The sequence below is a fragment of the Epinephelus moara genome, chromosome 14, assembly GCF_006386435.1.
Source record: "Epinephelus moara isolate mb chromosome 14, YSFRI_EMoa_1.0, whole genome shotgun sequence".
Lineage (NCBI taxonomy): Eukaryota > Metazoa > Chordata > Actinopteri > Perciformes > Serranidae > Epinephelus > Epinephelus moara.
This window is the reverse complement of record NC_065519.1, coordinates 12,296,034-12,306,404: the sequence shown is the minus strand read 5'-3', so window position 1 is coordinate 12,306,404 and position 10,371 is coordinate 12,296,034. Positions and strand designations below refer to the sequence as shown.

The following is a 10,371-nucleotide window of genomic DNA, read 5'->3' as shown; positions in this document are numbered from 1 at the left end:
GCATATGACCACACATAATCTGAGGGGACCCCTTCATTATTGACCCCATCAAACAAAATGGGGGCACTAGAGAGCTAATTTCTTATCTAGGTCTAACCGCCATATGGATTTTTACTAAACTTGGTAGATACGTAGAACAGGACGCCCCAAGGTGACTGGAGAAATTTAACTGTAATTGGCAACTGGGTGGCGCTATAACAACAGAAAAATGCTTAAAAATGACTAAAATACGACCGATCGCTGTGGCTCCTCCTGTGGCCGAATGTTTTTTGTTTTCTTTCTAATTTTTGGTATGACTAAGTCATGGTATGGTATGCTGTACTCAATGTGTATGGACGAGTTTTCGTGATTTTACATCTTTTCCTGAAGCCATAAAAGCCATGTTGGAAAATCAAAATGATTATCTCAATCGTTCTCCAGTTGGTGATGTGTATGCGTGATGTTAACCCAAACTAAAACAAGTCCATCTTCTCCTCCAACAGATCCTCCCCAGGACAACGGGGGCTCAGAGGCTCTTACATATCTGCTTGAGATCTCAGAGGGATGCTCCGAAGGTACGACTCACATCTATCTGTCTGTGCTTCTGTCCAACCGTCCATCTGTGCCACACACTCAGTTAATTTGAGTGCTCTTTCAGTCCATCATCTTATGAAACAAAGCTCAAAATGCACCATCCGTCCTCTCTCCCCTGTGCTCATTCTCTCTGTGCATCCATTTTTTTCACTTACTCTCCCAAGAAGAATAGAGGCCATAATTTGCTCTTTGTTAGCATCAATTTAACGCACATAACTTGTTCAGATTTTCAGGAAAAGAGAACCAAATGTTCTCTTGTTTCTTCAGCAGGGAGCGGAATGTGGCATAATTTCTCATATTCCTGTGAATCACATGAATGAAAAAGGAGTTGTTTCTGGAGACAAGTCAAGTCAATTTTATTTACATAGCCCATTGTCACAAATCACAAATTCACCTCAGAGGGCTTTACAGTCTGAGCAGCATATGTTTCTCTCCGTCCTCGTCGACCCTCTCTTGACAACAGATGAAAAGAACATTAAAAGCTCATGCTCTTTTTTCATTGGTAATAAAAGAGGAAGAACAGCGGCACATATCTCAGTACAAGTCCAGCGGTTTGGACTAAGTGGGCTAAATTGATGTAATTGGTTAATTCAGCCCCTGGCTTGTCTGCAACTTAAATTTACTCTGTGCTTTTTCAGTCAGCATGACTGGATGTGTTAGGATTTATCTCAACTGCTGCAGTTGTGCTTTTATTAGATAAAAATATGTTATAATTAGGCTAGAATCTGAACTCTTAATGGCCCTGAAAACCTGGCTTCAGATGTATTTCTCTATAGAATTTAATATTGGAACATGATAAGAAATAATAAAGGTTTAATCCTTAGTTATTTTTATCAAGAGGTCAACGTTCAGACACCTCACCTGCTTCATCAGGCCTGTCTAGGTGTCTTTTCATCAGATTTGATTGACAGTGACCTAACAACCCGCCAGCTGTCAGTTTCTGACTCCACTGTGACAAATTGGTGCGGAAAAGAACATGACACCACCTTTTTCTAACTTTAAAGCAGTGAGAAGAACACACAAAATACAGAAATATCTCATGGGAGTCAATCAGAATTGTTTTGCTTTTGCACAAAATTGTGTAATCATGTAGGACCGTGAACAAGAGGATTTATGCACCTTTAAATATCAAATATGTCACATATCATAGTCGTTTTATTGCCCATGATTCCTGTTCTCTGATCTGTATATCGTGTCCATGTGAGCCCTTTTCACCCTCTCACCTCTCACTAACTTGCACCAGCGGTGAACTGTCAGGCCCTGACTCATGTCATTGTGGTTGCTGTAATTCATTACAGTATTAAGGTGCTTTGTTAGTGTAGCTTTAACTGCTCTGAAACAGATGTTTGACTAACCTCTAAGCAGTCACTGATTTATTTATGTGCAGTGCTTGAAAGTTTACTTGAACTCCATTTAAAGGGATAATTCGGATTTTTTGAAGTGGGGCTGTATGAGGTTCCCACCATAGTCAGTGTATTACCTACAATAGATGGCAGTTGTCGCGCCCCCAGTTTGGAGAAGCAGGCAGAAGTCGGACACGGAAACAAAGCTATGTACTGCTGTGGACGAGGGTGGCAGCAAGACATATTTTAGCCACCCAAAGACAGCCCTCAATATCAGTTTAATTTTATGCTATTGAGAACATTTTCACCGCTTGACTTTGTCGTCAAACAGCCCTTGAAGCTGTTTTCAAAGCCACCAGACTCCTTTGACAAAAAGTCCTTTTTTTGTACAAAGTCTGTACTGAACTTTCTGATATACAAGTACAAAACAGGCCAACAGACACATTTAAAAACCTAGTGGGAGTTCACATTACAAAGCCTGATGTGCACCTCCTCAGACCTATTGTCTATTTTTTCTCCGGTCTATCACTTTTATTTCACAGATCAGAAACAATAAGTTGTCAAGACAATAAAGCCTCCACAAAATAGCATTTTAAGTCTTGTGTGTGCTTTATCCTGGCTTCATATAAGCAGAGGAAATTTCCACTAGTTGCTAGGGCTAATTTATACAATGTAAAATGCCATAGGCTTGTGCTAATAACGTTAGCATGTTGTATTTGTTTGGAAAACATGTTTAGTATGAGACAGTTGTTAGTGAACCCTGTCAGTTCTAATGGAGCCGAATTTTGTAACACTACCTTTGTTTATTGTTGCTATTGTCCCTCATTTAATGGGTAGAGGAAAAGTTTGCTAGCCTCTAGGCTAATTTATACAATGTAAAATGCCATAGGCTTGTGCTAAAAACATTAGCATGTTGCGTCTGTGGGGGAAAATGTGTCCAGATAAAGACAAATGCTTTGTCTGTGAATCCTGCGAGTTATAGTGAAGCCGATTTGTGTACTTGTGTTTGAAATTGTCTCTATTAACCCATGTTTAATGTGTGTATTGAATCAACTAAACTTTACACCACTTCATAGGCTCTCCATGGGGCTACTACTGCCTCTATTGGATAGTTTGTTTGTCTTATTGTGTGACTTTGGTGAATTCAAACTCACCCTTTAATATACCAAAGTCACACAATAACAAAACAACTAACTGATCAGGGTAACTGTTGACTAGTAACTCCTGTGTTCTGAGAAGTAAAATTACAGTCTTTGTCAATGGAGTCTGGCGGCTTTGACGAGAGCGACATACAGTAACAGCTGCAGTCCCCTGTTGGAAAGGGATGTCTGACTGCAAGGTAAAGCGGTGAAAATATTCTAAATAAAGTGTTCACTTAAACTGAAATTGATGTTTTAGATGACTAATATACATTTGCTGCTGCCCCCGTCCACGGCAACACATCACTTAGCGTCTCCAAACTGGATCTACTGTAGGTAATACACTGTCTATGAATAAGCACCTCATACAACCCCTCTCCAAAAAATTCTCAACTAACCTTCAGGGGTTGTAGCCAGAGTGTGTAAATAACTCAAGTGTATGCATTACATAATCATAATATACTGTATGCCCCCTCTGCTGTTAAATTGCTTTCTGTGCTGCGGTACAAACAGGATCTATATTTGCATAACAGGAGTGCAGCTCTACAGGTAGAATAATACCTTTCACAGTCCTACACAATCCATCAACTAAACAATAAAAGCAACACAAAGAGTTGTGCAGTTATTAATTAGGTCAATGGGATTCTATTTCTGGGAAAATAACTGGATCGACTACAGAGTGCCTAACAGCGAGGGGCTCTGTGTGTGCTCTTATTCTTATGCATGTGAAAGATTGTGTAATTTTTTGTATGTGTGTGTGTGTGTGTGTGTGTGTGTTTGTGTGCAGCGAGCCAGTGGGAGGTAGCGTACACTGGTCCAGCAACAGAATGTGTGTGTGAGCGCCTGACACCTGGGACCTTCTACCGCCTACGTGTGTGTAGCATCACAACCGGAGGACACAGCCCTGTAAGAAACAAACAAACACTCACACATGCAACAACAACTTCAGAGTGGTCACTTGGTAAACTTTGGATTTTTCACAAACAGTTCTTGAGTTAGGAGTGGGGTGGCGGTGCTGCATCAGTGCTAGGAAAAAAAATGAGGGGAATTTAGAATCTGCTTGCAGATAATCAACAAAGTACCCGAGTGTAATTAACATTTCTGCTGCCTATTATTCAAACTGATCTATAACTGCAGTTCCTTCTCTTTTGTTTTGCTTTCCTGTGTTTATCGCCGCTCCTGAAGTGCACTGTTAGTGTTCCGGTCCGTACATTAAGCGTCCCACCAGGCCGCTGCCAGCCACCAAGGATTGTGGGTAAAGCCAAACACAAGGAAGTGCAGTTAGAATGGGGTGAGTGCAGACATACACGTACACTGTGTTTAGTTTTATTTATCAGAATACATTTGAATGTTTTTACGTAAGGCGGCTAAATCACCCTCTGGCTGCTTAATATGTTTCCCTGGCCAGCTCTAATGTAACCTTAGTCAACCATGTTTCAGCCTAATTCAGCCCTAATTTAGCCCATTAAATGCCTAACCTAGCCTCATATCTGACTTAACTCCCCTAATGTCGGCCCATTATTGCAGATTAGCGTTCTTATCTGTTGGCAGGCAAAAGTCTCCCAGCCTGAAACGCCGAGAAAGTTCTTGTTTTAACCAGTTTAAAACAGCTGGCCGCAATTCTAATCAGCTCACATTCAGGCAGCGCTGCTGCAATTACTGGCTCGAGCTGAAGGTCAGACATAATGTATTGGAGGGTTTTCCCCACTGTCTCTGTCATTTATTACTTTCCCTGTGCTGCGTCCAAAGTGAAGCAGCTGGTGGAAGAAAGAATCCCTCAGAGGGGATTTCAAAATGCACCTGGTGAACTGATCTGTGAACGCATCTAAAAATAAACAGAGTAAATCCTTTATAGTTAACACATAAAACATATCATCATATCTTTTGTGTCTTTACATCACACATGGTTTTGATTACATGTCATCTCATCACAGTTTGTAATTGCTCTCTCTCTGTGTCCCCGCAGACCCTCCTGTCTCTGAGGGAGTGTGTGAGGAGTGTGTGTTCAGTTTGGAGATGAGCGAGGGCGACACCAAGCCAGCAGAGGTCTATCATGGGTCGGAGATACAGTGCACTGTTGGTAGTCTGCTGCCGGGTGCAACATACAGCTTCCAACTGCGGGCTGCCAACGAAGCTGGGGTAAGAAATTTACACGCACACACTGTAGGAATACGATCAATGGGTCTCATTCAGCTGCAGCCAATGGGTGGGCTCAGCCTTAGAGGTAGGGTAAAGAGCTCGGAGTAGAGCGCTGCTTCTTCGCGCCGAAAGGTTGAGGAAACAGTTGAGGTGGTTCGGGCATCTAATCAGGATGCCTCCTTGGTGCCTCCCGCTGGACGTGGTTCAGGCACGTCCCACTGGTAGGAGGCCCCGGGCAGACCCAGAACACGCTGGAGGGATTACATATCTAATCTGGCCTGGGAACGCCTTGGGGTCCCCCAGGAGGAGCTGGGAAGCGTTGCTGGGGAGAGGGACGTCTGGGGTGCTTTGCTCAGCCTGCTGCCCCCAAGACCCTCCGGATGGAGGGGTCTCATTCATGAAACGTGAGCAGAAGGAAATTTACATGTATTTCGGCATTCATCAATATGTTAGTAGCTCTGATCTTTAAGTAGGTACTAAAAAAATCTCACCTGCTTCTGACTGCTCGTAGTGCTTGTGTAAATAAGATACATTTAGTTAAATTAGTTGGCATTTAGCCGATTTAAGCTTCTAAAAACGTGAATGAGTCATTTAAATCAACTTAATACAAAACTGGAAAACGCTGTTCTCTGAATAAATAAAATAAAGCAGCGCGCTCCTCCTCTCCTCTGCGCTCTTTACGCACTGCAGCCCCAAACTGCATGTAATTTTTGCTTAATTTAATTATCAGAGACACGACGTGGGAGACGTTTGGGTTTGATAAGACTAGTGGACATGGGAAAGCAATTCGGCGTCTGTCTCTGCTCGCACCGGGCAGCTGGTGAACCTGAACCTGGCAGAGATTTGGAAGAATACGGTGTGGTTTTACGCCAGACTGTCTTACTTAGTGTTAAACTTAATGGTACTTGTGCATTTTTTGCATCTAGTTTTATGATGAACCATTTTCATTGGTTCTTACAACAGCTGACACAGAGTGAATGGCACCAGTTAGGTCTTTGATTTACCTGTCCCTGTCACACCTCTACTAACAGAAGAAAATAAAATGTTGTCAGCATCAGACAAGTTTTTCTCTTTCTCTCTTTCTCTTTCTTTGTTCGCTCCATGTCCCCAGGTTGTCAGGATGCACCTGTCCAGAGTAAATATCACCTCCTTATATGGTGGTCACTAGCTAGTCATGGGCGGGGATGTATGCTAATTGCTGACTAGCGGGAGCGCGCTGTCAATTTTTGATTGATACATGCCTACGATCAATCCGAATTTTCCGCTGCATTCATGAATCCAGAATAGGTTTTTAATACCAAGTTTTTTATGTGCACATCTGCTCACAGATTTACTCACATGTCATGAATGAGACCCAGTAGGAATAAAAGCAAAATACATAAAAGTACTTCTCATTTTCCTCTGTACAAGCATGAAATTCTTTTAATGGCTGTATGGCTGTGAAATCTACTCCAGCACATCGAGTACATGAACTGCGGGACCTTTTAGTATGATCCAAATAAAATAAAAAAAACCCACTCCATTCAAATTAGAATGGTTTTTATTGTAGCCGCACTCACAAACACACAGATACAGGGCCAGTATCTATTAGGTCAGCTTGTCCCAGACAGACTAACAGCAGCCGTGTTTAGATGCACAAGTGTTCCACAGCTAACATCTGCTTGGTTTAATCATGCACACACTCCAGAGTGAACTAGCACTCAGACTGGCTGATGGGATGCAGACACAAACACAGCACACACACACACTTAAAAGTAGGAGGAACATGCCAAATAATTAAAAAAAACACACTTGCATGTACACACATTAACAGGCAACCCAGTATGATTTGTGCCGCCGTTGTCGCTTGTGTAACACTGTCTCATCATGACTGTGGTGTCTGTTTCTCTCGTCTAGTTCGGAGCGTACTCGGAGCCAACAGAGGTGACGACTGCAGCGGGCCCTCCTGGCCAGTGCGGAGCGCCTCTCATCACTCTCACCAGTAACACCTGCGTAACGCTCAACTGGGAGGTGAGCCAGATACATTACTGTGTTTATCAGATTTTATGAGCAAAGAATGCACAAGACAAACAGACAGCAAGAGAAAGAGAGAGGCCACATTTCTTGCAGTTATCTAAAGAGGCCCAGCCTCCCTTTTTCTGTTTCTACTGACCTGAAAGGCTGCTGCTTTACATTTGTTTTCCTGGGCTGTTACGAACTAGAGTCAGACGATTTTGTTGTTCATAGCAATCCAGCTCATCCTGGTTGATGTATCCAAATTCAAAGAAAGCCTGTGGTGACGAATCTTAAATGTAGTAAAGCCTGTATCTAGTGTAGCCATCATTTACCTTTGGTCTGCTTTAATGTGACGCTGTATATCCTGATTTTTGTCAGTGTTGTTTTAAATTCAAGTTCCCACTTGTTTCCCTGAGCTAAGTGTGTGTCTCTGTGTGCTGCAGAGTCCCGAGGGTTCGGGTACAGACATCTCTGAGTATCGTCTGGAGTGGGCGAGGGAAGATGAACCCATGGAGCTCATCTACTGCGGAGCTGCCACACAGTGTGAAGTGTCCGACCTGACGCCTGCCACAGATTTCTGCTGCAGGCTACAGGTAACACACACACAGACATACACTCTAAACATGCTTATAGGTACTAAATACATGGACACGTATTCACGCTCACAAGGGCGTGGGTTTCTTTTCAACATTGTGGGGGACAAACATGAAACAACGGTCACTTAAAGATAAAAAACAGCATCTTTTTTTATCTTTAAGTGACTCATTGCCCAATCCTTCAAGAGCACTAACAACTAACTACACAAAACCTTAACCCAGTGCAGCACTCCCTATTTTTTTCCTCATGAAACATAAGTTTTGGGGGTCCTTCACCAAAAAATGTAAACATCGAACACTTAATTTCCTGCATTCTGGTGAATTTTATGCAACAATTTGTGCATTTTCTGCTTCAGTTTATGGTACAAATATATTTCATTTTGTCAAAATAAAAGTCCACTACGACTTTAATGTTTTATTATCAGTGCTCTAAATCTTAAGGGGGGCGTGCCCCTTGCAATTTCAATTCAATTTTATTTATGAAGCCCAATATCTCAAATCACAATCTGCCTCAGAGGGCTTTACAGCATACAACATCCCTCTGTCCTTTGGACCCTCGCAGCGGATAAGGAAAAACTCCCCAAAGAAAACCCTCAGGAAGAGCAACTGAGGAGGAATCCCTCCTCCAGGATGGACAGATACTGCAGTCATACACAAGCATGTTTACAGGAAATAAAAAAGCATATCAACTATTACAGGACATGAACACAGACACATGCACAAACATGACACATGAGCGCAGTTGCAAACATGACAGAGACTCAGTCGGCACACAAACCCAGACAAATGCAGACAGCTGCATATAAATGTCAGCCAGGAGCCTCAGAAGCAAGAAACACACACGAACAGACAGAGACCAGTGAAAGGTTGATGATAATTGATTTTATTTGTGTTCTGACTCTTAATCTGATGCATAAATAGTTCTCTTTGTGTATTTGTCTATCACACACACACATACACATACACACACTCTGTCTCCCTTGCGTTCCCTCCTGATGTACCCTGAAGCCATGAATCCAATAACAGCATGGTTTATGGCTCACTTCTTTATGGGCTCATTTATAGTTTAGAGGACGGCACAGGGTCATCCTCCTGTTGTCCTAATCTTTGTGTGTGTGCATACCTGATTTGTCTTTGTGTATTTTAGTGCACATGTGTGTTCATATGTGTAATAATCAGACAGATGCGCCTCTTAAGAGGACTTGGAAGAGCAAACCACACAAGAGGCATCGACTTGGCTGAACCCTCCGTGACTCCTTATGTCCTGTAGCTGTATGAATCAGAGCAGGTTCACCTGCTGGAGCAGCGCTGACATACACTTGTTTTATGACACTTGAAACAGCCAGTTGCACAAAACACCTTAAGTTTTATCCTCAAGTATGACACTTAAGGCCTAATTTCTCCTTAGCTGAAGGACTTAAGGCACATTACACGATTTTCACCCCGATTTTGCGTGACAGAGACTATCGTAATCTTTTGAGTGTTCATACCTGGCAACGTGTGTTTCTGTCACCGGGAGTCTCGCCAACTGCATTACGACCCGTGTGTGCACACCACAAGATTTCTCCACCGAGCCCTCGCCGTCAGAGCCCCAGATAACGTGGTGACGTCACCAAACTACGTTTTTAACTTGGAGACGACACATCGTAAAGGCATGGATATTCTTCCCAGTGTTGAATCAGATCTGCCTCCAGGGCCTGGGTCCAAACACAACGCGCTCCCCGTGATCCTGTGGACGACGCCATTGTTTTTGGTGCTTGCCAGCTTGTCAGTGTTGCCAGATCTTGGGAGAGCAACAAGCAAGCAGGGCTATGGAAACAAGCCCAAAAGAAGCGACTGGAGCTGGCAACCCTGCGGCTTGTCCTCCTCACATTTCTTCCGTCCTCCTGCGTGCTGATGTGGGACGTATCCCGCCTTTCATTGGCTGATGCTCTTCGTCAGTCGTGTCAGATTTCTCCAGTTTTCTAGCATGCCAGATATCCGGTCCCAGTCGCAGACGAGGGGGCGACTTGCTCGTAGGCTTGTTCATACATGAGGACTCGTCGTGACAGACTATCTGCCGACTCACCTTCGACCCAAGGTGGCTCTCAAGATCCTCTGCGACTTCAAAATCGTGGTGAAAATCATGTAATCTCAACTAACCCTTACAATGTTGCACAGAATTTTACAGCGGTAAAAGTGTCCATGGAGACTGATTCTTTGCTTGGACTCACGCTTGTGATGCCTGTTACTGTCTCGCAAAGTTGGCTTATTATTTGTTAAAAATGGCAGAAGAAAAGAAGACAAGAAAACCATACTGGTCAGAGGAAGAGAAGATTAGGAATAGAGTTATAGAAAGCACAAACTCCAAAGTAAATTTGATCCCAAATACTAGAAAACAGAGAAGGATTATAGGAAGAAACCGCAACGAAAACCTTGCTTTTGTGCAACGGACTATGGATTCCTTAAGTATAAGATCAAGACAAGGAGAAAACCATTAATACCTAAGTGAACATTTTAAGGAGAGGACTTAAGGGGGTTTGTGCAACCAGTGTTATTTTGAGGGATCCTGAACAAGGACTTTAACAAGGAGGATAAGAAATAAAA

General features: G+C 43.0%; 1 protein-coding gene across 2 annotated transcripts in view; it reads left to right on the top strand.

Moving 5' to 3' along the window:
• fndc3ba (fibronectin type III domain containing 3Ba) overlaps positions 1-10,371 on the top strand; it is a 149,505-nt gene that overhangs the window by 105,156 nt on the left and 33,978 nt on the right. For both annotated transcript variants that reach the window (XM_050061076.1, XM_050061075.1), the window contains exons 17-22: positions 483-554; positions 3,843-3,961; positions 4,241-4,346; positions 5,022-5,194; positions 7,091-7,204; positions 7,633-7,782. In XM_050061076.1, the coding sequence (XP_049917033.1) occupies positions 483-554; positions 3,843-3,961; positions 4,241-4,346; positions 5,022-5,194; positions 7,091-7,204; positions 7,633-7,782 (734 nt within the window). The remainder of the gene's footprint in view (positions 1-482; positions 555-3,842; positions 3,962-4,240; positions 4,347-5,021; positions 5,195-7,090; positions 7,205-7,632; positions 7,783-10,371) is intronic.